This window comes from Cygnus atratus, chromosome 14, assembly GCF_013377495.2.
Source record: "Cygnus atratus isolate AKBS03 ecotype Queensland, Australia chromosome 14, CAtr_DNAZoo_HiC_assembly, whole genome shotgun sequence".
In the NCBI taxonomy this organism is placed as follows: Eukaryota; Metazoa; Chordata; class Aves; order Anseriformes; family Anatidae; genus Cygnus; species Cygnus atratus.
This window is the reverse complement of record NC_066375.1, coordinates 1,879,718-1,905,563: the sequence shown is the minus strand read 5'-3', so window position 1 is coordinate 1,905,563 and position 25,846 is coordinate 1,879,718. Positions and strand designations below refer to the sequence as shown.

Below are 25,846 nucleotides of genomic sequence, written 5' to 3'. Positions count from 1 at the left end.
TAGACAATTACTGCCGACTGAATAATTGCACTAATACTAAGGATTAAGACAAGGCTTTCTCGACTCCATGGGGCTGCACACGTTGCCTGTCTGTCCGTGGTCTTTGTGCAGCCCCCGTGCAGGGCAGGGCAGCCCCTCGCTGCGGGCTGCGAGCCCCCCGTCCTCCTGCCAGCCCCTCTCTGCTCTTATCACCAGGGCCAGCTTTGGCTGAGCGGTGCCTCAGGCCTGGCATGGAGATGTTCCCCCCCTGCCCCTCTCCAGGCAGGCGGTGTCTGAGCCCTCTCCATCTGCTGCACCACCTCGGTGCATCGCTTATCCCGCTCAGCAGTGGTCTCTGCCTGGCCCGGATAAATGCTGCCGTCTGCTTCTCCTCCCCAGGCACTGCTGCGGAGGTGGCTCCGTGGCACAGCGCCTGCTGCTTTGTCTGTGCCTCCACCTTCCTGAGCGCCCACGTAAGGCTCCGATCACTGCTGGGGAGATGTTTCCCTGTCTTCTCTTGCCTGCTGCCGGCACAGGCGAGCTTGGCCCTGCGAGGCCAAACCGGCCGCTCCCCAGCAAGCATCCTGCAGAGAGCTCTGCCGTGTCCTCCTCCAAGTGACTCACCGGAGCGCTCTCCTGTACCTGGGGTGCACCTTTCAATAAAAAAGACAACAAAAGCCCAGCCAACCGAGTGCAGACAGCACCCACACACCCGTGTGTCCCTCGCAGCGCCCCGTGTCCTCCTGTGCAGCAGCGTGGTACTGGCTGGTGGGCAGCCAGCGGCCCATGCTCCCTTGAAGGAACACTGGAAATGGGAGCGGTTTGCTTTTGTTCTCTTCTCTTCCCCTCCTGTCATGCCCCCTTTTCCCTCCTGTCTGATCACTACGGCCAGGGCAGGAGCTGCCACACGCGCTCCGTGCTGTGCCAACATCAGCAAAGGGACCAGCCCTGTCCCTGGACTCACAGGACTGCCACACAGCGGCGCATTGACATTCCTGGTGTTCCTCCGAGAAGGCTTTGGCAGCCCACGGCAGTGTCACAAGCATCAGGGGAGCCCGGCCCAAAGCGGCCTTATGAAACAAGCCAAGCGCTGCGCACATTTCAAACAGCACCGTGGCTCCAAGTGCCCCTGGAGCTATGGCCGGGGATGGCAGCGCTGCTCAGATTTCTGAAATGGCTTCGCCAGCTATCTATGTATCTCCCTCCAGGCAAGCTAAGAGTCACGTGTAAGGCAGGGACAGATAACAGATAGGAAACTGGGGCACACAGAGCTTCTCTCCCAGGGCCAGAGCTGCCCCAGGACCCTCTGGAGCAGCCGCTGCTGACCTTGTCTGACACCGCTGCCAAACAGACATTGTGCCGCCGGGGATGACAAACGCTCGGTGCTCCTCATCCCCCTCCGGCCACCTTCTGCCGGGAGGGAGCTGCCGTGGGGCCGGCCACGCTCCGGGCTGGGCGGAAAGCGCCGCGGGAGGCAGGGACCGGAGAGCCCCGGCTGCGGGGCCGGCGCACGGGGCAAGGAGCGGGGTGTCCCCGGGCTGCCCGCCCCGGGGATCACAGAATCACAGAATCGAAGGGGTTGGAGGGGACCTCGAAAGATCATCGGGTCCAAGCCCCCTGCCGAAGCAGGCTCCTTAGGGCAGGGATGCTGCGCGGGGAGCCCGGGGACCGGCAGCGCCCTCCCGGGGCCGGGGCCGCGGGTGCCCTCCGGGACGCGCCGCCTCTTCGGGGGCCGGGCCGGGCCGGGCCGAGCCGTGCCGGGGCGGAGCCGCGTCCTGGGGGCGCGCAGAGCCGCGGAGAGGCGCGGGGAGAGCCATGCGGGACTACGAGGAGGTGGCCGCCTTCCTGGGCGAATGGGGCCGCTTCCAGCGCCTCGTCTTCTTCCTGCTCAGCGCCAGCATCGTCCCCAACGGCTTCAACGGGATGTCGGCCGTCTTCTTAGCCGGCACCCCCGCGCACCGGTGCGCCGTGCCCCGCGGCGCCAACCTGAGCGGCGAGTGGCTGAACGCCAGCATCCCGCTGGAGCTGCGCGGCGGCCGGGCGGAGCCGAGCCGCTGCCGCCGCTACCGCCTGGCCGCGCTCGCCAACTTCTCGGCGCTGGGGCTGCGGCCCGGCTCCGACGTGGAGCTGGGAGAGCTGGAGCAGGAGCCGTGCCTGGACGGCTGGGAGTACAGCCGAGACGTCTACCGCTCCACCATCGTCACCGAGGTGCGCCGCCGGGGGGGGGGGGGGCCCGTCGGAGGCGGGTGGGGGCATCACCAAGGGGCAGGGGGGCGAGGGAAAGGGTCCGGGCGGAGGGGAGACGCTGCCGGGCTCGGGGGGACGGGGGGCGAACCGTGCAGCCCGTCCGGGTTATCGCTGCCGAGCGTCCAGTGGAAACTCCAGCCTGGTTTGTTTGCAGAGGGCTTTCCCGTGGCAGGGAGGTGAGGGCTGAAAATAGACGGGTGGCAGCTGGCTGCGGCCCGCTGACCCTCCTGGCAGGTCCCCCCCGGTCTCTGGTTCCCAGCCCCGCTGCGGACGGGGACACGGGCACCGGACGGGGACATGGACACCACCAGGCACCCACGGCAGAGCCCTGCTGGGGCTGGGCAGCGCGGTGCCAGCTGTGGGTCCTCACCAGCCCCAGCGTCCTGTGGCAGTGCTGCCAGCCCCAGCGCTGCCTTTGGTGGCTGCCAGGTCCACGTTGGGTGACTTGGTGGAACTGGGTGCTGGGGGCTGCTGCTGCCGGCTCCTGTGTGAGCCTGGCCCTGAGGCTGTGGCCAAGCTGCCGGTTTTAAGTCCATACAACATCCACACAAGGTGTCGTGGGAGCATCAGCGGTGGCGGTCATGGAAGCGCTTGTTTGGGGTTTCAGTGCACCAGCAGGGACAGGCTGTCTGCACGTCTGGTGGCGAGCTGCGATAAAGGAGGAAAACACGATACCCTAAAGCTGCGGAGCTGCTCTCGCTCTTCGGCGTTGTGTGACAGGGTTAAAGGAATAACGGGCTCAACCCACGCCCACGGCGCTGGGGTTTGGCAGCGGGCAGGCCCCGTGGGCCGGGCAGCGTGCCCCAGGACAGGCAGCGTCATCCGGGGTCGCTCCAAGTGGCCTGGGAGGGGACAGGAGATCCCACGCAACTCGAGGTCACTGCAGCCATGAGAGGACTCTCAGAGAAACCTCAGGCTTGCGTTGGGGTTCTGCACAGCTCTGGGGATCCGGGTGCTGCCCCGATCGTGCTCAGTGGTAGAAGGATTAACCCCGCTGGTGCACCCGATGGGTCGCGCCCAGGGTGCGCGGTGTGGGCGGCGAGCGGGCGCCTGCCCCTCGTCTGCAGCCGCGGTGACTCAGCAGGGACATTGCCACCAGGAACCATCCTGCTGGCCGGGCACCGCTGTGGGGCTGTGCCAGGGGGTGTGGGGGCACGGGCAGGGGTGAGCAGACGTGGGTTCAGCTGCACTGAGGCGTGCGGGAGAGGAAGGTGAGCGGGGAAAGGCTCGGAGAGGGCAGGACATGGGGCAGGGACGCCCCTCGCGTGCCCATCGACACGTGTAGCCCATGTGTGCGTCTCCCATGCCAGCAGCTGTGCTCAGTCCCCATCCCTCGGGAAGCTCCCCCGGTCCTGGCCATGGGCGAACTGTGGCGACGTCCCAGCTGCAGGGCACGTGCTGTGGGCAGACACGTGCAGCAGAAAGGCTGCTCGGGGCAGTGACCCCCAGCCGGCCTGTGCTGGCAGTGGGGTCTGCCACAGGACCTGGAGCGCACCCGAGGGGAAATAACACGCTCAGATGGTGGAAACCAAGTGTCAGGTTCCCATCTGTAGGCCAGATGGAAAAGGATACTTGTTTTGTTTAAAATGGCACGACATTTGGGAAAGATACTGAATTCCGTTTTAAAACAAGGAAAGCGGGCAGTGATGAAACCATGAGAAGAAGCAGCTCGGTTAAACTTGTGATGATAATTTTTGTGCCCAACGTTTTTCTCTGCATTAACAAAGACGAGCCTGGACATGCCATCAGGAAAGCTCGATGGAAAAAAACATCTTCAGTTGAGGAACTCAGCTGAGGAGCAAAACCTGATGGTTACGGGATTGGGCACTGGAGGTTGCATCTGATTCATTCAGCTGCATCAAATCCTGTTACTGCTGCTTGAAAGGAGCAGGCTGGGAGGTGCCAGCCCGGTGCTGGTGTTGTCTGAGGATGTGCTGAATTCCCTGGAACAAAGGGTCCCAAGCCCAGTCATATGGTAGGTCTTAAAGTGGAGATGATGTCAGCAAAGTGAATGTGTCCAAAACACAGGAGAAAAAGGACATAACGAGGTCAGGGAGCTGAGGGTGTCGGTCAGGTTGTCCCACATAAAAATGATGGTTTTTTTTTCTGACCAGGTGGCCGGTGTGGCCGCTGCACCAGGTCAGCGCTGCCAGCACTTGCAGGGAGGGCTCGAGCCAGCCAGGCGGGCTCTGACACAGAGTGGTGCTGCTCCTCCCTGGCTGTTCCCCCAGTTTCCGCCATCTGTGCTTTGAAATTAATTTAAGTGTTAACATACGTATTTTTGCTATGCTGTGGGTTTTCGCCTGGAACTTAACCTAATTCTGCTCTAATTCCAGAGAGCGGTGCTCAGATCTGGCTGTCACCAGAGGCTCAAGCACAAGCAGCGGTTTTGCTCTCTGGAGCAGGGCACTTACACGCACTTAACGCCCCGGCGCTGGGCTGTCAGCTCCCTGAGAGGTGCTCTGGGCTGTCCTGCAGCACCACGGTGCGTGCCCCTGCTGCAGGAGCCCTGTGAGTGTCCACGGCGGTGCTGCAGGCTGCTCCCTGCTCACCTGCGGGCGCTGCTCAGCCCCCTGCGCCCAGCCTGGGGCCGAATTCCCGGGGGAGGCAGGGGGCTGGGGATCAGCAGGGGTGAGCAGCTTCCCTGTACGAAGCTGGGTAGGAGGTGCTGTGATGTGAAGGCATCTGAAGGATTTGTCTCTTCACGTGCGGCTTTTTCCCAGCAGCGTTGAGCAGACCGACCAACCAGTCGGTTCACAAAACTCGTCGACCCGCAGCATCCCTGCTGGCCACGCCGGCAGAGTTCACCCTTCTGGAAGCCGGGAGCTTGGGAACAAGTGTCCCGGGGATGTGATGGCCAAAAAGCGATCCAGCAGTGTTCTCGAGCAGCTCTAATTCCTAGTGGTAAAAGGAACTCGCATGGACGCTTACACGAACTTTGTTCTGCAGCGTGCTTAGCCAGAGATGTTAGAGAATTACTTATTTGCTGGTTAATGAATAATTCCTCCAGCAGAGAGTTTGGATGCCGTGGCTGCAGGTAGTTCAGCTCCTGTGTGCTGGGCACAGGCTGGGATGGGCACTGTCCTTAAGGAGGAGCTGAAGTAAGTTAAATGTCCCTTTTTTTTCCCAAGAAGCCAGTGCTGCTTGCAGGGACTGCCGTGGTGCCGGGGCTGCAGAGGCATGAGCGGTGGGGCAGGAAGGGTCGTGTTTGATGGAGGATTTGGTGAACTTCACCTAAGTTCATATAAGGGGCACCTTTCTGCTCAGCAGCTTCAGCTATACCTGGGGTCAGATGGATTTCACTGTGTTTGCGTGTTTTCTGGTCAAATACAGCAAGTTCCTACAGAAAGAAAGCCTACCCCACCAGCCGGCCGCTGCACACCCTTACCACATCCTGTAAATTTAAAGGGCTCGACCCGGTATCGTTATTTTTTTTCTGTCTGTGTAGTATGCCATGGGAAAAGGTAGACAGCTGGGAAACGCAGGAAGCAATGCAGCTTCGTGGGCAAATTATTAGTTAGCTGGTTTTAGGCTGTAGCCAAAGTGCCTTTTAGAAGTCGTTTTGGGAATGCCGACCCCACGCCTCGAGCCTGGCAGAGCGGACGCAGGCACAGGCTGCTGCCCTGAGCAGGGCTTGCAGCGGTGCTGTAATTAAATAACAGCAAATGTTAATCACGGGGGCTTTGTTTCCAGCCTGTGGGGCTCTATGTGTGTCAGGAAGCCTCCTCATTTCCCAAAGCAGCTCTTTGGTGTCCAAGCAGAGCGTGCGGACAGGATGGGTCGGAGTCGGAGACCGCCGGGGACAACAGCCCGACCTCCCCAGCTGGTTGGAGTGAGCAGGGGTCAGATTTTAATATCCTGAGTGATGTTCTGTACGGGCCGCGAGGTCTGCCACCTCGTTACTCACCGGCTTCTCCAAGTCTGTGCTGAGTGTACAAAGCGGTACGAGTCTGGACATGGCAATCTGGGAACCTGCCACCTTGTTCCCTGTCCTCTCAGTTTTTCTAGGAACATCCAGGGCTTGATTTGCACCTTCACCTTTTTTCTTTTTTTTTTAATCTCCATTTCATCTGAAAAGTGAAACAGATCCCTGTGTATATTTTCCAAGTCCAGCATCCCTGGAAGCATCCGAGCCCTGCTGGCCCACGCCCTCCCTCCGATCTTATCAAATACAATTAAGATAAACAGAGATAACCACCCAGGCCTGGCCCACACCTACCCACCTATTCCTCCCAGCAGGGAGGAGATGGTTTCCATTTGAAATAAATCAGATTTAAGCATCTGAGGTGCATTTCAGCCCCAGGCCGCAGGACTCCTGTGTTGCAGACGATGCGCTGTGTGTTTTAGGAGCGGGCACGGGCTGTGGTTTTGAAATGCCAGTTGTTTGGTTTCACTTTGGCAGGACAGGGAGTGCTGTCAGATGGTGTCGGGATCCCTCTCCAAAGCCCGTGTCGCTCCTTTTGGCCGGGTGCCTCTGTGCTGGGGGCAGCCTCAGCCCACGTTCCCCCCCCCCGGTGCTGCTCAGCGCCCTGCTCAGCCCCTCCGCCCCCCAGGCAGAGGCTGCGTCCCGGTAAAGGCGATGTCCCCGCTCCCTGATAGCAAGGCTAATTATTAAAATGATGCTGTACTTTGATCTGAGCCTGATTAGCCTACCTTCGTGGTACAATTATCTAAGCTGCGACCGACCTGTTTGAAGTGTGTCCAGCAGCACCCCCAGCGGGTGTGCCCTGACCGGGGGATCGCTCCCTGGGACGTGAGCAAGCCTTGGCAGATGCGTGCTCAGCTCTCCCTTGGGTGCACCGAGGCTCGTTGCGCTGATTTCATTTTTTAAGCCTTGCGTGGGGTGACGGGAGGTGCCAGGTGGAAGTTTCCACGCTGGCTCCTGTCCCAAGCCTCCGGTCCCGGCCGCGAGGACGAGCGGCGAGCACGGAGCCGCCCATGAGGATGCCAGGGGGAGGAGGGATTTAAAAAAGTAAATCTCTGTGGGATGGAGAAAAGAGATTTCGCTCTGTGCATGCTCTTGCGTACGTTCTCTCAAACCCGTAAGCCAGAGGAATGCAGCAGGTTTTGCACCAGGGAGACCAGGCGAGCTGTCCCCAGGAGCACCCCATGGGGACCCAGCTCAGGGTGCGGAGAGCCCGGTGGGTGCAGGATGGGTGCACACCAGCAGCAGGGACCTCACGGCCCCAGCCACTGGGAGGGATGGGGAGAGGATGGGGGGAACTGGGCCACAATACGGGAAATCAGCGCCCTCCCGGGCAGCGCCGGGCTGCTTCAGGGCAGATCTGAGCGTGGGCCCTTCTCTTGCAGTGGAACCTGGTGTGCGAGGACGACTGGAAAGTGCCGCTGACGACGTCCCTGTTCTTCGTGGGCGTCCTCATCGGCTCCTTCATCTCGGGGCAGCTCTCGGACAGGTAACGCCACCGCCGCCAGCTTCGCTCGGGAGCAGAGCAGGGCAAAACCTCAGGAACAGCCGCGGCTGGCGAATGTGCTTTAGGGAAGAATAAGGGACTTTGAAGTCCAGTTCTCTGACTTTTGATCAAAATCAGGTAATTGGCTGAATTTCTTTAAAAATCCCAACCTTCACCCTTAGCACACGTGGAACTGCTGCCATTTGTACGTGTCAGGAAGCCAGCGACTGGTCTCTGCATGTTTGCAGCCTTGCAGTTTGATGAGCTGGTCTTCGCTTCAGTCCCAAGCTCGTTCCTTTGTCTGCCCTTTCTCGTAGCTATAAATATCTCGTTCATTGTCACACATTAACTGGGAGTCTGTTGTTGGAGCTGTAAGGCAAAAGTTGGCCTTTGAGTGGGAGCTCCAACGTGTCTTGTTGGATGAGATGGTTCGTTGGAAATGAAATTAAGAACCTGTAAATGAATAGCAATGATGTGATGCCATCTAACTATGTAGATGTAAAACGTCGAAAAAATACAACAGGCATTTAACAATTATCTCAGCAGCAATCAAGTTTTGGCCTTACAGGTGTCCAGTGCCTAACACCCATTCCTCCTGCGTGTCCCCATCCCTGCTGCAGCCCCCGTGGCCATCCCCGCCCTGTGCCACTGCGGCTGGGGAGGGACATCTCAGCGGGGGGCGGGGGGTCAAAATTCAATGTGAGACTTAATCCCAAAGCCATGAGTATTAAATTCCACATGATCCAAATTTAATCTCCTGCCCCTGGTGCAAAAGTCAGGCAGCGTTACTGTTTGAGAGGAGACAAGATTATCACTAAATCCCTCTGGTGCCCCCTGGCAACATCTGATAAAATGTGCACACCCGAGCAGCTGGCGAGCCAGCGGGCCCTTCTAGCATTCGCTGCTTTTTGGAAAAGTTTTGTCAATAAATGTGTGTGTTCTGAGCCCAAGCGAGGTGAAACCAGCTGATAAAGGTAGATAACACGTCCAAACTGCAGTGGTGTTATGCTCTGTAGATGCCAGCAGCCTAAGTGCCATCATTTCCTAACCTTGGTCTGCATGGCTTGCAATCTCAGAGTTTTTCTCACCTATATACTACTGTCTGGGCTCCTTAGTTCCTGTCTAGTGACAACCTGAAGTTTCTGCTCTTAATTTCTTTTATTGATTTATTTCCTAGGTCTTGGAAATTTTATTTTTTTAGTTCTTATGGAAATAATACATAAAAGTCATAAAAAATTTAACTTCAGCTGAGCTGTGTCACCTGAAGTTGGATATTTATGCTCCCTTGCACTCTTTTGCATAGCCCTGCTCCATAAATGAATTAAATAATCATCTCCTTTGTCCTTGGCACCAGGTTTGGCAGGAAGAGCATCCTCTTCTCCACGATGGCCGTGCAGACGGGCTTCAGCTTCCTGCAGATCTTCTCCACCAGCTGGGAGATGTTCACAGTGCTCTTCCTCATAGTGGGGATGGGGCAGATCTCTAACTACGTGGTGGCCTTCATACTGGGTATGGATATGCCTGTATTAGATTAAATGCTTGCTTAACGTACTGTTGTTTTTTTCCTCTGAACTTGCCGCAGTTAATTAGAGATGGCACTAAATCCTCACTGGTAAAATTCCTAATTTAGGCCAGCGTGTTTGTTTGTTTTTTTTTTTCTCTTGGATACTGTAAGGAATCTCTTCAGATAGTTATAGCTTGTGCTTTCTACAGGTTTAGAGAAAAAGAGGAGTGCAGGAAACAGCAACACAAACATTATTTCTGTGCTCTTTGGAGGAAAAGTTCGAGGGAGGCTGAGAGCTGTTATCAGCAGGAGCAGGGCTGAGCCAGCAGCACCGTTTTGGGTTCCTCCCTGGCCACCTCCTGTTTGCAGAGGGCTCTGGGCAGTTAGCCCTCAGGGCAAAGCAGTTTCCATGCACAGCGTGCGGCCTCTTGTGTGAGCTTTTAACCCAGTGGTGTCAGAATTTGCAGCTCCTGATGTCACCTGAAGAGGTGACATCAGGCACGAGCTCACCCGGCGTTTCCCCAGGGAGCGCGGGGCGGTGCTGGAGGCAGGGACGCGGGGCTGCGGTTTTGGGGTGCTGCACTTGGCAGAGCTGGGGGGGCCCAGAGCACCCTGGCAGCACCCGCTGCTGAGAGGTGGGGCAGCTGCTCCCAATGCAGTGCTGAGCACGTTTGGGTGCAGCCTGCTGGCACCTGGTGTGCTGTGGTGCTCCTTCTGCAATCCGGGGCTCCGTGGAGCCGTTCCCAGCGCTCAGGAGGTGCCTCAGGTGCTCAGTGTTTCTTCCCACTCCCCCAGGAGCCTTGGGGCTCTTACTAAGGACAGGATTAAGCTAAAGCAATTTAGGAGTTATCTCCCTAATTGCGGTTAGTCATCAGCTGTCTGTCCTCAGTAGAGGCACTTCTGCAGCACGGCGCTTCCCACCCTAAAATGTGCAGCTGAGCGCCCTGCACGCCCCCGCTGCTCCTCCAGCCCAGCCAGGAGCTCCCAAAAATCAGCACATGACAAGGGTGCTGGGTGGGGGAGTGCACCCACAGGAGGAAGAGTGGCTCCTATAGAAACCCCGTCCAGCGGGTGGGCTCCTGCTCCCAGGGTTGCTCCCTTTCCCTGCGCCCTGGAGGCGCTGCCCTTGTGCTGTCTGGCGTTGGTGGATGCTGTGACTCCAGCTCGGGGAGAGCAGTGGCACCAGCACGGGTAAATCCCTGCTGTGCTGCAGCGCTGGCACTCCCCAGCACCAGCTGGGTTTGGGGTTTTTGTTTTTGCCAGTGACCGGTTTCCCACGGGTTTCTCCTGTCGGTTCCCATCCCAGTTCTTGACATCCGAACGGCTGGAAGCCCGCTGTTAGCGTGTCTTACCTCCCCGTGCACAGGCTCAGTCCCTGTTACAGGTTCTGCATTCAAACCAGCTTTTTCTGCCAGTTTTTCCTTAGTTGTAGGTCATGGTTTTTTTCCATGTTCAAGTTCTGAGACTGTAAAACAACACACAGATTTGTGAAGGCATGCTGCTGTCATCCCAGGATTGCTATTGCCAAGAGACTAAGGGAAGAGGAGAGACAGAAGAGAAATATAGCTGAAAGATATTATCTCGTATTGGCTTTGTAATGCCACAAATCCTACATCTTACCATACTGCTTAACAGGTATAAAACAATGCTTCAAGGATCAGACGTCTCCCCAGATGCCCCTAAGCAAGAGCCATCAGTAGAGGAAGACAGCACAGTTTATTTTTTAACACACCCTTCCTGTCCCTACGAGTCCTTGTTTTCATCTTCTTGTGAATTTATTCAGTTACCCCAAGCTTCTGAAATGGAAACTCTTGTAGCTATTAAGTAGGTTTTTGGTTTGGTTGGTTGGTTTTCAAGTCTTTGGTATTTTTTTCCTATTGCTCTGCAATATTAAGGGTTTTAACATGCTACATAACTAAATCACGCCCCGCAGACTACCCGAGACCCTCCTGTTAGCTCAGCGTAATTTGTTTGTTAATTGATTCAACTGTGGGAGCTGTGGCACTTCCAGTGCTCCAGACGGAGAGGAAATTTCTGTAGACCTGGGTCTGGGAACTCAATGAGAAGTGAGGAGGAGCTCTGGATGTGCATGCATTTCGTTAAGCAGAGGCTTAACAAAACGTTACCCCTGTTAAGCAGGGTATTGTACTGGAAATGAAGTGCTTGTGAAGGCTTACAACGTCTCCAATTTTTATCAGTGGATGTTAGGTTGGCGCTAGGCTGTGCGTGACGCAGCTGGTGCCGTACGCTGTCATTTAGCGATGCCTGGTTGCTGGAGCGGGAGCGTTGTCAGACATTGGTATCTTCCCTTTTTATCCTGCAACCCCTGCGTGCCGCTCTGGTGTCACAGCCAGTTCCAGAAAATACACCCAGCATCAGATCCCACCTCGCTGTGAATTCGTGCCCTGTCACCCCACCCCACGTCAGCCTGCCATCCGCACACTTATGCAGCTTGCTGCTGGGCGCTGCTGAGCGTTAAATCCCAAACTGGTGAAAGGGGGCAAAGCCTATTTCTTATTCAAGCACATCAGGAAGGCTCCTGGCAGTCTGCCGGCCGCTGGCCCCGGCCTGCCCCCACCTGTGCCGGACAGCGCGTTAATCGCAGCAAGCAGAAGCTGCTCCTTGCCCTGGAAGCCCCTGACAGTCCCTGGCATTTTTATTTCCTGGGCAGGTCTGAACGCTGAAAATCTGGAGGAACTCCCCCCAGATTAATAGCTCTGTAATGATCATCACCTTTTGGACCATTACTCCTTGGCAGTGTCAATTGAAGTGTTACATAAGATAAACTGCTCTTTTCTAACGTTGTTTAGCTTTGTTTTGTAAATGCAGTAAAGTATGTAGTCGTGATTGCAAAGAGAGAGTTGAAATGCTAATCCAACCTCCCTTGTTTTAAACAGGCACAGAAATTCTTGGCAAATCAGTTCGTATTATATTCTCTACGTTAGGAGTTTGCATATTTTTTGCAATTGGCTACATGTTGCTGCCACTGTTTGCTTACTTCATCAGAGACTGGCGGATGCTGCTGCTGGCGCTCACCGTCCCGGGGCTGTTCTGCGTCCCGCTCTGGTGGTGAGTGCAACGCGCCCGACGCTTTCCCCTTTGTGCCCAATTACCTCCAGGGCCCAGTGTTTTTTTTTTTGCTTTGCATTTCGTTTTTGTTTTGCCAGTGTTCAGCCCAGTTACCTGCCCGCTGATCCTCCCTGGTGCTCACCATGTGCTTGGGGGCACTTTTCCCACCAGCTCTCCGGAGCAGCTTGGGAACTTTGTTTGGCCCCTAGCTCTGGACAGTGTTAACCACCTCGTAGCTGTGGTAGTGCTGAATGATTCCGTCTAACGTTTCTTCCCTGCTGTTTTCTTTAAGCCATGTTTAGTGAGGATTCAGCTGCTGATGGGTACTAAAATCTGAGTGGAAAGCCGGCAGGTAACTGCACTAAATGTCGTCAGGCAGGGGTGTGCGCTCCCGGGCGTTGCTTTGGCTGCCAAAGCAAGAGTGTCCGGAGCCCTGCTGGCATTGAAAGCCAAGTAGAGAGCTCACACTGAAACCCAGCAGAGGTGGGGACCTTGTGAGGGCCCCCTAGGTCCCTCATAACCGCTCAGCTCCTCTGAGCCATCCCATGCTCTTGTCTCAGTGGCTGAGCCCATGTTTTCTTTCATCCCCACCACCATCTTCTCATCCACCTTCTGCTGTAGGTGCGCCCTCACTTGCCCATGGGTCCTCTGCCCCAGAAGGCTGAAAAAACAAATTAGGAAAAGTTACCGCTGTTCTCAGCTTGACAGGCGCCCTGAAATTAATGCTAGCTAAAGGGAGTGAGGAAGCATTTGTTGAGGTTAAAGGAAGGTTAAGGGAAGGTGAGATTTTCTGTCCCGTGTTCGGTGTTAATTCACTCAGCACCTTTGGAATTGATTAAAAAATGTCATCAGCTCTGCATGGGAACAGTGCCTCTGTCCTTTGCCTAGGAGAGCCTGCATCAGATTTGTGGTAGAATTGTGAGGTTCATATATAGATTCCTGTGACACAGAACCTTTAAATATACCCTCTGTGCATTTAAAGCATTTCCACTCTGTATGCAGTTTCCTAAGAATAATTTTGCTTAACAATGGTTAAGCTACCCCCATTTTTCTGTTTGTCCAGCAACATCAGTCTTTTCTGGTGGACATCAGTTATTCTTTAAAAAAGAAAAAAAATACGAGAAGAAAAAAGGCAGCCCCCCAGGAGAAAGGCTCATGCATCTCCTTCAGCAGGAGGATAAGCACATCCCATGTACTTGAGCTCTGTCACTGGTCCCAGTGGGACATGTTCATGAATTACATTGCCTGCATGCTTCTGTGCTGACCATGTTCAACCACAAGTAACTTGCGAGATGAGAGCGTAGTTCAAAAAAACTGTACATGTGGTTTTAATAATGTCTTACTTTTGTGAAAACGTTGAGTCATTTATTCTGAAACTTATTGCAGGATCATTCCTGAATCCCCTCGGTGGCTGATGTCCCAGGGAAGATATAAAGAGGCAGAAGCTATTATCCGAAAGGCTGCAAAAATAAATGGCATTCCAGCCCCGGCTGTGATTTTCGACACCGCGGAGGTATGTTTCACGTGCCCTGTCACTTTACCTCGTCAGCAGCTTTCCCCTTTGGCCAGTTGACTTGTTGTGAAATGCCAGGGCAGGAATGGCTTCCAACAGCAGCTCTTAGGGGCTGGTGCTGGCTGTTGGCGTGAGGTAAGTGTTGGGTTAGCAAACTCAAGATGAGAAGCCAGAGGGCTTACTTATTTGTTTGCTTTTTACAGTAAAGCTCTGTTCCGCAGCAGTGGTTGGTTGTGGTTTTCAGAGCAAGGGTGACCCAGCTTGCTTCACCCTTCGGGCACGGAGGAGACCCAAGGAGGACGCGTTCAGCCCCGTCCCAGCGCGGTGTCAGCGGTTTGCACTTTAACAGGGGCTCTTCACAGGGGCTGCACAGGGGCACCAAGTCCAGGTCCACGTGTGCCGGGGCCCCACGGAGCCCCACGGGATGCTCCAGTCGCACAAAGCACCAAATGCTACAAGTGCCCTTGAAACGTGTGACTAGAGAGAAGGCACCGGATCACATGAAATTCTTCTGCAGGCAGATTTTTTCTTGCATTTCATATTTATTGGTTAAGAGGAGGAAGCCTAGCACCAAGCAGGCTCACGGCCGCAGCAGCACGGCTGGGTTTCGTGCTCGCCTCCCCCTCTGGCAGCTCGTCCTCCCCCAGAGCTCCTGCTGAAGAGGCACGGGCACGGCTCCTGTGCAGAGAAATCCGCAACGCCTCCAGCCTTGTGCCGAGGATGACCGTGGGTCTGTGTGTCAGATCCCACCTTTCTGCATCTTATCAGCACCTGCGTTTTGTGTCTGCTGATACGGAAGAGAGCAAAGCACTGCACACCCCTTTGTGATATCTGCAGGAGAGAAATGCTGCACCGTTGCTGGCGGTATCGATTTATCGAACGTCCTGCTCAAACTTTGGCTGGGCTGAAGATTTCTTTTCCAAGCCTAAGTTACGCTGTAAATTCTAGCACACGTTCCAGCTATGGGAACTCTGGAAGCACTTTCCTTCGCAGCCAGAGCTCATTTGTCCTTCATTTTGGACCTGACTCTTTCAGGCCCCAGCGGGTGGGACCGCTGTCGATCACTCACGTGTTTCTGAGACCAAGCAGCAGGCAGCAAAACTGGGCGATAACTTGCATTTATCTCACACCGTTTGCGAAGGTTGAATGGAAGAGAGCTGAGTGCAGTGCACGGAAAAATGCCTTCAGTCATGAGGTTACTCCTGGAAGGACTGCGTTAGATCCTTAAGGAAGTGTTCGTGCATCTTTCTTGTCAGTAATACTCCTTGTTAAGTAGTCAGCATGGTGCAGAGGTCCCAGTGCTACCCATTTAACAAAACCTGGAAGGTTTGCACAGCTGGGTGCAGAGACGAGCTCTACCTAAGGACCGCACCCCGCTGCAGAGCTTGGGCTGCCTGGTGGGGCCCTGGGATAGCCGTAACCTCGTAACTGCCCAGACGTGTGGGTGTGCAAAGGTTGTTGTGCTCTGAGGTGTGGGAATTTTTTTGGTTTTGTCTTCCTTTTTCCTTCAGATGCAGGATTCGAAGCCTCAGCAGCAGCAGAAGGCTATCCTTCTGGACCTATTTCGAACCCGAAACATTGCAACTATTACTATTATGTCATTACTTTTGTGGTAAGGAAATGTGTATTCCTAAAGTACCCAGGCAATAGAACGATTTCTGATTTGAGGGCACATGGCACAGGTTTAGATAAGTTTCAGCCTCGGAGCCTACCCACACGTGGTCCTTGGCTGGTTTGTGCCCCTCAGTGGCCCTTGCACCCGCACTGCATTAATATGTACGAGTGTGGGGATGGTAGCCTCAACTCAGATGGGAAATAATTAAGAAAATATATATAGCAACTTGTGTTGTTTTTTTTTGTTGTTGTCTTTTTAAGAAGCTCCCATCTCTATAATCTCTATTTGAAGGGAAATGTCTCGAAGCAGAGACAGAACCAGAACCAGACCCATGGCCAGCGTTTTCGTTGTGTTTCTGTGCAGTGCCTGTCTCACTGGGATCCTGGTCCCTGCCTGGGCAACCACAAGGAATGACGACCAAATAGTGCCATGTAGACAAACTGCGGCCCTTTTCTGTACATATTTCCCCCAGCAGAAAGGAACTGGCTAGCACGTTTGGCGTGCCGTAGTAAGGCACTCTTGAGATTTGAATCCTGAAGGTCCAGCTCTGTTGAGAAGAGTCCAGTAAGACGTAACCAAACTGCCGAGGGTGGGAGAGCCTGTCCCTGGAGTTTGCTGCGAGTAGGAACGTAGCTGGCGTGGGAAGCTTTCCAGACTTGTTTCAAGGTGCCGTTAATGAGCCCGTTGCAGTGAAAAGCCTTTGTGACTGACTTCCACAAAGCCTAGTGCTTGGTTCAGTATATGGAGGAAGGACAGAAATCAGAGGGCTCTGCACGCTGCTGTGGATATGAGCACTGCAAGGGATGACAGCATTAGAAAGTTGGGGTTGCCACTGAGGTTTTTAAGCCACGATGTCTGTGGCAATGTTTTGCAACGTCCCAGTTTTGTAACAACCTCTGAGGCAGCACCGGAGGTGTTCAGAGAATGGTGTTTCTGGAATAATTTGTTCTTATTGCTTTTCTCAGGTTTTTCACATCAGTTGGTTACTTTGGCCTCTCCCTTAACACTCCAAACCTGCATGGCAATGTCTACATCAACTGCTTCCTCCTGGCGGTTGTTGAAGTCCCATCCTACGTGATCGCCTGGCTTCTCCTCCGCTTCCTGCCTCGGCGCTACTCAATAGCTGGCACCTTGTTTTTAGGGGGTGGCGTCGTCCTCTTCATCCAGCTTGTTCCTACAGGTACAAGATCTGATACGTCACTTAATTAAATACAGTGTTATGGTGTTTTATGCTACTGTCTAATGGGTCTGTGGAATTACTGGAAGCTGTGACCAAATTTGGAATCTGAGGTGAAATTTGTGCTGATCACTTGTGGCTGTGATTTATTTTTATGTTTTTATATATATACGCATATGCTGAGTCACACATGGCTCTCGCTTATTGTGTCAGGTTACTGAGCTTTTTATAGTCCAGGGGAACCAGCTTGCAAAGTGAGAGCCAAAAGTGCACTGTGATTTATCTGGTTATGTGTAAAGGCCAAAAACACCCTGCAAGCCTCCCAGAACTCACTGTGTGCAAATCTTCATAGAATTTTGCAAAACCGGGGTGGATTTAAGCTTGTGCTTCCTTACTGTATAATCCAGAATTTTGTTCCATGTCAAGAACATCCTTTCACTGAGTGAAATATAAAATCTGAAAAGTGAAAAACCTGCTTGTGCCTTCTACCGTGTGCTCAGCAGGAGGTCCACAGCCAAGTGATCTGGGGATGGGGCTACTATGCTGTAGAATTCAAAACAAATGAAAGAAAAACAACACAACTTCTAAATGAAAAAAAAAAAACACCGATAGAGGCTTTGAAAGGTAAAAGAAATACAAGTAATAAGCAAAGGGCCTTGTTTATTTATCTTGATTTAATTTTTTCTCCTCCAGATTACAGTGCCCTGTCTGTTGGCCTGGTGATGCTCGGAAAATTTGGCATCACATCTGCGTTTTCAATGCTTTATGTCTACAATGTGGAGCTCTACCCAACATTGGTCAGAAACATGGCAGTCGGAGCTACATCCACGGCTTCCAGGCTGGGCAGCATCATTGCTCCTTACTTCGTTTACCTGGGTGAGACATCTTGCATTTCTTGCCTTGAGCTACATAACTGCCCAGAAAAGTTATTATCTGAGCTTCTGAGGCACAGGTTCAGCTGCTAGCCCCTTCATTTGTTGTCTTTTAAGTCCCTACTCTCCCTTTGGGTTTCACGTTGTACACTGTAGAAGTGAAGCAGAGCTCTTTGAGTTTCACAAAAGAAAAAGACATTGTTCATGTCTTGTAAGCAGGTCTGTAAGCAGAAGTATTAATTACCTCTAGGCTTTTTTTTTTTGTTTTGGACACTCATTACCATCTGAGTGCTGCACAAATATGGAATGACTGCGATGCTCCTTAGGGTCTTCAGTCTCTGTTGCAGCTTAGGTAGCAGTAATGGACAGATGTAGACAGGATGAAGTTTTTATTATTTCTGTTTTCTCTCAGGTTTCCATAGGCTCAGTCTTTAAAATATCTTGTTCCAGTCATCAGAACAGTTTCTGAAACTTTAGGCGGTTTTAGAATAAACTTGGGAATTGCTGATATCTGCTATGGCTAACTTAGGGCTTGCAGTTCATCCAGTCTATGACCACAGAAGGAGATCAAATGACAAACTCTGGCTATATAAGTGAAATACCCAGGGGTCTTCATTTTACTCCTAATTTACTCCACACATTATAAAGCATGCTGCTGTATCCCAACTAAAAAATGAAGCTGTCAAATTCAGTTTGGTACTTTCTCTACCTTAAATACTTTAACTCCTAGTTAATCCCTTCACTGAGAGACCTTTTAATTTTTGTGCTATTGTGATTTGAAAGTCTCACGTCCTGCCTGAACACTTGTGCACTGGCTGCAGGCTGCTGGTAGGGGCCGCTGCTTTCTCGTCCAAAACCAGAAACTGAGCAGACCAAGGTCAGAGCCTCTTGTGTCGCTGCAGGCTGATGCCTTCTCCACTTCCAAAAAGGAGGGTACTTAAGGATCACACACACATTTAATGGTTCAGCTGCCATTAGTCAGTTCCCTCCCTTTGCAGGGAACCAGCAGGATGCTCAGTCCCAGACAGCTAATGAGTGCTTGGTTGCTTCTGAGCACTTTCGTCTCTCACATTGACTTATTTTACTGAGGATTTGGTTCCAGATGGCAACCCAGTACTGAAGACTTGCTTCTTTCAGCAGTGATCCCAGCAGAGCTGTTACCTTGCAAAGATGTTGGCTATCCCAGTTGAAAATGTACAAAAAGCTATCGGCTGCCAGAAAAACGTGGGTGTAGCATGGGACATGATAGGTGGTGATCGTCCTAGAGCATAGTTTTAATCGAAAAGTCTCCGTCTTTGCTGGCAGATACTAGATGTAACCCAGTTTGGATTCACCTTTGATATTTTATAAAGGTTTCAGCTAATTATTCCAAATTAATTCTGCATTGCAGCTATGTCTGGAATATAAACTAATGTTGTTACGTCCTGTGTTCTGCCAGGTGCCTACGACAGAATCCTACCATATATCCTCATGGGAAGCCTGACTGTGCTGATAGGGATCCTTACCCTGTTCCTCCCAGAGAGCTATGGAAATTCTCTGCCTGAGAGCTTTGAACAAATGCTGAAGGTGAAATGGTAAGTCGGCTTTCATTTATCCCATACTTCACAGGAACTGAGGACTTCTTTGTACATAGTCCCTTTTCACAATGAGCAAACATTTCATCAGATCCATTGCAAAACATCAAAGCTTTCAAAGCGCCCTTTAGATTTGTTGTTAATTTTACAGACTTTGACATCGTACAGTTTCTCCAGAATCTCTGAACCTGAGGGTTGATGTGCTTGAAAGCGGACACGTGCAAACCAAGGCTGACCTTCACATCGCTTTGGGGCTGTTGCTTCATGCCTCCCAATGCTTTCCATCCTTTTACATCAAGCGTTTTTTGTTGTATTGTTTTTCCCTTTCAGGAGTAAGTTACTTAGCAACATGGATATAAGTCCCTCTCCTTAACTCTGCATTTAAATTAGCCATTTAGTAGGACAATTTAAGTTACAAAACACTTTTCTCTTTCAGTATAAATTTGTTAGGTGCTACTCTAAATTAAGCACAGGCTTTTGATATTCTAGCCTCTTTTCCTTGGGAGGTTAGAGACACCAGGACAGCTCTTTCTCCTGGTTGTTTGTTTGGCTGGTATAGCTGTAAACAGCAACAGTCCTCCTGCCCCACCAGATTCTATTTAGGGTACTCTGAGCAAATATGCCCCCTGAAATCTGTCTCGTATATTATAGTGCAAGTGCAGTGGAGAGAGATGGTGTTTTCTAGCTGCTGTTGTGGGCTGGAAAACTCACATAGAGAGAAACTGAATTAGCTGAAATGCAAATGCATAAATACTGTCTGCCGTAGTGAGAATGTGTATTGTGAATGGAATTTTCCCTTAACCAAAAAAAAAAAAACCCCAACTTGGAATTGCCTGTATCTAACCTGGGGTCAGTAACGGAGCTGTCATTATGCTTTCGGAATAAGAAGAATTCTCAGGCCAGGTTCCTTGATACGGGCACGCTGCTATTTATGACAATTAGGGGCTTCTCATATGTCTGACCCATAGCTTTTTAGCTCTGCAGTTGATGAATTGTAGCTGGAAATCCTGGAGTCCAACCACATTCCCTTTGGAGACATCCTGCATAAACAGAATGAAGTAACTGAATTACAGTCACTGAATTAAATTCAAGTTCTAAATGTTGTCTGCTGCATTGCTTCTTCCATCCAGAAGGGCATACTTCAGAGAGGAAACATTGTTTTTTTCCAATGTTTATATAAGTACCATAACCTGGTTATTTTAGCAGTGCCGATTAGGAGGGGTAAGTGTCTGTAAAATATTCTCTAGCTTCTCAGTCTCGTACTTGCTTTCAGTTTCAGAAATGGGCAACAAACCACTGGAGCTAGGAATTCCAAGAAGAGTCCTAAAATTCTGGTAACACCAATGTGAAGACGGATGCATGCTCTCTGTGGGGCTGAAAGAAGAACAAGATCCTCAAAATGCATTTCCTGCCAGAGGGAAACAAAACCCAACAGTCAGTGCTGCCACACCATAGTTATTATCCCCTGTGCTGCTGTAGCTAAATACCTAGTTTACTGAACAGACGCTGTCTGCTCACGTAGGACTCTTAGTTTGTGATTGTGTCCTGATTCCTGGCAGGAATACAGCTATGACTCTACTCGGTCATGTACTCAATGAAAGCTGCTAAAAGAAAAAAGAAGGTAGCAAATGTAATACTGGTGGTTTTTCTTGCTGTGTGCATTGACTGGATGAAGGGGAGCTGGGTGTCTGTCACTGAACATCTCAGCACACGTATCTAAAGGAAAGATCCCAGCCTCATTTGAAACCTGTAACCGAAGCCTGATAGTCTAGGTGGAATCTGAGTTTAGCTGTAGCAAAGCACATGTAGACGTCACTGAAATAACATTTTTGTTTAAAAACCGTAATATAAATAACATTATTGTTTAAAAAACAGTAACATTTTTTAAACAAGACAGAGTAGCTTTTGATGTGTGTTTCCCAGGACCCGGAATCCACATTTGATCCACTCATCCCTGTAAAAGCTGATGTTTTTTCATAAAGCCTAAGCCTGCTGAAATCACTGGGCTTCATGAATGTTCCGTGTAAGGACTCTAGCTTGCTGACCCACTTCTGATGGGCCGTGCCCACTTTCCAATGAAACAAAGACTTTAGCAAGTAAGTGATCCTATTCAAATATGCACTGCAGTTTTAGCTTTGGGAGTTTTCATGGTATATTGACACAAGCAGCTTTTTGAATCTTTTTGTCTTTTTTTTCAAAGCATTTCATTTCTCTTTTGAATATACACTACACTGTGCTTTACCTTCAGAGAAAGCTCATCTCAGTTTTTAAAGCCTCTGCAAAAACCTTTGTACCATTTACAAATTTAAAGGGGATTTGATGCTTGCAAAAACCTGTGTTCTGCACAGTTGTTGTTTACCTGCAGCTATTAAGAACTCAAAAGAGCCGATTTGGGACCACAGATTTTTTTTCAAAACAAAGAATGCCAACAAAGCCAGTATTTTATTTTTCAAATCCTACATGTTATATATGCATTTTTTTTAAAGTTCAGCAAAGCTAGGTGAGATGAAAAGTCACATGTAGTAGAGCTTAGACTTGTGCTACTACTGTTTTATGAACACTACATAGTTTAAAAAAAAATCCTATTTATTGGTTGTGCATGGACTTGTTGGCCACATAAAGTCTGTCAGCCTAGCCAGACTACCTAGAACAGGTAGACTGATTTTTATCATTTATAAATAACTATCAGCCATGATTCACATTCTGTAAGGGCCAAGAAAAGCACCATCTCATCTCTTATTGTGAAAATTCATGGCAATTTGTCTTGTGCTGGCATTTGGTGCAGAAGTGAGGACCTCCCTCTAAGTTCAAGCACATATATAAAGCTTTATAACATTTAAATGCAAGCAACTTGTGCAATCATTTCAAGCTGCTCTTTGGGATGTGGAAATTCTACTTACTTTAATATTAATTTTCTGTAGTCATGCTTTTGCCACAAATGTAACGTGGCATAAGGCTGATGACCTCAGATGTTCTCATCCCTTCTCAAACTGGAATTTCTTTAATGACAACAGTATTTAATCTTGTCTTTACTTATTACAAAGTTCATCTCTAGAATAGCTGTTTAGACATAACTAGATTTCTGAACAAAACCTTTATATCAGCGTATGACAGCTTTGAGGACTTAGTTAAATATAGGTGGCTTTATTTTTATGAAGATTTTTATATTAAGTTCATACTTATTTTATGTGATTGTAGGCTTAGGTATTTCTAAAGGTAAATATTTTTATATTCTTAAACTTTGTAGTATCTTAAAACCTAATTTTCATTTTTTAAATAAGAAAAAGGATTGTGATTTTTTAAAATACCTTGTTTTAATCAGTTTTATTTTTCCTGCTTATGCCATTCATCCAAAGCTGGTGTCACAGTTTAATATTGGCAGATTTAAAAAAAAAAATCCTATGTGAATGGAATGCACCTCTACAAGAATGTGTTGTTGTTATAAGGACTTACTGTGTTGGAGCACAGTCAAAACAAGAAAAGGAGATTGCTTCAGCTGATGTAGTTACTAAATTTTTAATTGTACAGCTGAAGAAAACAGCATCGGTTTAATAGCTGTTGGTAGGAAATAAATGTGTTGCTGGTGAGCAATTTAAGACTTTCACTGCAATCTTTAGCGAGTTTTCTGTGTCAGACATGCAGTGGGGCTCATGATGGGACCTGCATGCTCACGTGCAGTTGGGAGATGTATGTATGGCTCTGACCCGGAGACGGGAGGGAAGCACAACTGGATCTCTCCCATTGATTGCACTATGCCTCAGCTCTCTCCTCTGTCACATTTACCTGGTTCTGTCTGTGTAACCTCTTATCTTCAGTAAGATCTGACACGGGCTTATTGGATGTGTTAAAACATGTATACAAATGTAGTAGTTGTTGCTTGGTACCTGCTGTCTTTATTGTAATAAAAATGTGCACTGGCATTGTGTAACCTACTTTCTCTGTGGTTTCATTGTGGAATAATGTCTCCTAAATGTAACACTTCGTGCAAAGATGTTTAAAGAAGTAATTTAAAATGTATTTAGCACGAATAAGGTATGAAAATAAAGCCCTAAAATAAGCTCTTCCCCAGAAGACGACTGTTAGTACAGTTTCTCTGGCTTTGAGATGGCTCAATCCTGGCTTCCTGCAAAGCCACAGAAGCAGAATGCTTTCAGGCTGTGTTGACAGGTCAGTACAGCAATCCACTGTACATGTTTGTAGGGTCAAGTACAAACCCCTTAATTAAATCCTCAAAGATGATTTTGAGGTTTAGCTTCTATTTAGTCCCTTTCATTTGCCACATTTTCCCACACTTGAGATTTTTCACGACTGTGATTCCAAAATGGAAAGAAAGCTATTTTTCAATACACGCACTCAAGAATGCTGTATGTGGTATACATTTGGCTTTTATCAATTGGAGGTGTCAACCTCCAACTGAGAAAATGTCAACAAAAAAAAATGCCAGTTAGAAGTGTGAATCATGTGGCTTCCTAACAGAACTCTATAGCAGACAGAATCTTCCTGTCATCCTGACAATGCCAATAGGTAATGAGCTATGATTTTTTGGCTTGGGAATAGATATTACGTATTAACTTTCTTCCTTTGATTGTACGAAGAACAAAACAATCTGTGAAGGCTCATGTGTGGGGAAGGACCCAAAGCAAGACCTCAGCAAGGAAACATGGGGCTGGTTCTGTTTGGTACATGCCACCAAGACGGGCCTGGGCCAGGCTCCTCGTGGAGACCTGTGAAAGCTCCTTTCCAGCTCCCCGCAAGGAACCTGACCTTGATCATGGCAACATTTCGGCTTGCCCAAAACATGCAGGCCCAGATGCCAGGCGCAGACCAGAGGCCAAGCACAGTGCAAGAGGGTGGCCTCTGTGTGAGGAGCCAAGAAGTGCTATGGACTGACCACAGCCACCATTCCCTGTTCCCCTGGGCTGCTCGAAGGGAAGAGGTAGAAGATGGACAGGGGAAGGTGCTTTTAGTTTGCCTTTAGGTCTCACTGCTCTAGTCTGTTAGCAATAGGCAATAAACTGCACTACTCTCCCTGCCCTGTGTCTGTTTTACCCATAACAGTAATCGGTTGAGCAACCTCGACCCTTGAACCCTTTTCCGTTGTGTTTTCTCCCCATCTCCCTTTGAGGAGGGGGAGTGAGGGAGCCGTGCGGCGGTGTTGGCTGCCCATCAGTGCGAAACCAAAACAGGAGTGAAGATTTTACATTTAATGGATGCTCTTGTATTATGTACGTGCACTATTATACTCTTTGAGACACGTGTGGGTAGGAACGGGCGGCCCCACGCCTCTGAGGCGGCGGCGACGAGCCGGGCGCGCGTCCTCCCCCCTCAGCGGCCAAGCCCCCGCCGCGCCTCCCTGCCGGCCGCACGCACTGCATGCCGGGGGCTGCCGGCCGGCCTCCGCCGGGCCGCACCGGGCTGGGCCGGGCTGAGGGGGGCCGGGCGCTGCCGCCGAGGCCCGACCCGGCCCGGCCCCACCTGCGGGCCCTCCGCCTGCAAACCCCACCCCCGGCGGCGAGGCCCGGCCCATGGCTCGGCGTTCGGCGGGCCGGGGCCGGCCGCTTCCTGCCCGTGCCAGACGGTGCCGCGGGTAGCAGCGGCGGCTGTAGCTCGGCGGCGCCATGCGGGACTACGAGGAGGTGTCCGCCTTCCTGGGCGAGTGGGGCCGCTTCCAGCGCCTCGTCTTCTTCCTGCTCAGCGCCAGCATCGTCCCCAACGGCTTCAACGGCCTCTCCATCGTCTTCTTAGCCGGCACCCCCGCGCACCGGTGCGCCGTGCCCCGCGGCGCCAACCTGAGCGGCGAGTGGCTGAACGCCAGCATCCCGCTGGAGCTGCGCGGCGGCCGGGCGGAGCCGAGCCGCTGCCGCCGCTACCGCCTGGCCGCGCTCGCCAGCTTCTCGGCGCTGGGGCTGCGGCCCGGCTCCGACGTGGAGCTGGGAGAGCTGGAGCAGGAGCCGTGCCTGGACGGCTGGGAGTACAGCCGAGACGTCTACCGCTCCACCATCGTCACCGAGGTGCGCCGCCGGGGGGGCCGGGGGCCGGGGACGGCTCCTCCGGGGGCTCCCGGCGCGGTGGGACGCCTAAGCTGGTCTGTTCTGTCAGCTTCCAGTTGCACAAGTAGCCTCCGGATGCTGTGTCTTAACCGGTGTAGTGTGTGTGCATCGACTGCTTAATTATTTTCATCTGATATCAGCATGTATACCGTAGGGAGGACAGGTCAACCCAGCAACAACGGGCTTGGTGGTTCAAAGATGTCTCTTCGAACTCATGACATCAATTTTTTTTTTCTTTTTAAAAAAAATAAGGCAGTACGAGTCATCCTGAGTTGTGCAGGGCACAACAGTGGGATGCAGCAAGGTGCTGCTTTGATGCCGTGTCTGAGAGGACCTGAACTTTGCCGTGTGCCAGTGCTGCACCTGCCCGCTGCCCTCGTGTCCCCGCTCCCCTGCCGGGAATGGGCCGGATCCTGACCGGCCCAGGTGTGTCCCGCCAGCAGGGTCTCCAGGCAGGGCACCGAGCTAAGTGACGCTGTGCTGATTGTCCTTGTTTCAGAGGAAAGCTGTACTGAGACCCACAGGCACTGGCTGACTTAGGATGCAAGGAAGTACTTGAATTTCAAAATGTAGATAGTGGTTTTTTTCAGAAGGCTTGTAAACCGTTTGTACAGTCCAATTTCCTCTTTGTAGCTGGGAACAAGTTTTACAGAACTGTAGCTGTATTTTCTGCTCAGAGGCCTATATTCCTTGCTTTGCAAGGACGGTGATGATGGATGTTTGAGTGCTTAATGACCATGAGCTGATCTGAGCGCAGAAGCCTTCCTCAGGAGGAGAAGCTGGGTGAGGAAGGGAGCAGAGGGAAGAGAGACCACATTAGCGCGGGGAAGCAAGG

General features: G+C 51.3%; 2 protein-coding genes across 3 annotated transcripts in view; both read left to right on the top strand.

Moving 5' to 3' along the window:
- The first annotated feature begins 1,767 nt into the window (after positions 1 to 1,767).
- LOC118254942 (solute carrier family 22 member 4-like) lies at positions 1,768 to 22,886 on the top strand. Its single transcript, XM_035560740.2, has 10 exons — positions 1,768 to 2,187; positions 7,537 to 7,640; positions 8,992 to 9,146; positions 12,039 to 12,210; positions 13,597 to 13,723; positions 15,235 to 15,335; positions 16,304 to 16,518; positions 17,209 to 17,391; positions 18,826 to 18,961; positions 20,235 to 22,886. Exons 1-10 carry the CDS (start codon positions 1,795 to 1,797, stop codon positions 20,308 to 20,310), a joined length of 1,662 nt encoding a protein of 553 aa, XP_035416633.1. The 5' UTR covers positions 1,768 to 1,794; the 3' UTR covers positions 20,311 to 22,886.
- Positions 22,887 to 24,452: 1,566 nt separating this feature from the next.
- LOC118254940 (solute carrier family 22 member 5-like) overlaps positions 24,453 to 25,846 on the top strand; it is a 29,246-nt gene continuing 27,852 nt past the window's right edge. The window contains exon 1 of one of the 2 annotated variants that reach the window (XR_004780814.2): positions 24,453 to 24,972. Coding sequence is in view for 1 of the 2 variants with exons in the window: in XM_035560739.2 (XP_035416632.1) it covers positions 24,580 to 24,972 (393 nt within the window). In the remaining variant the exon portion in view is untranslated. The remainder of the gene's footprint in view (positions 24,973 to 25,846) is intronic. The other variant, XM_035560739.2, reaches the window with a different exon arrangement.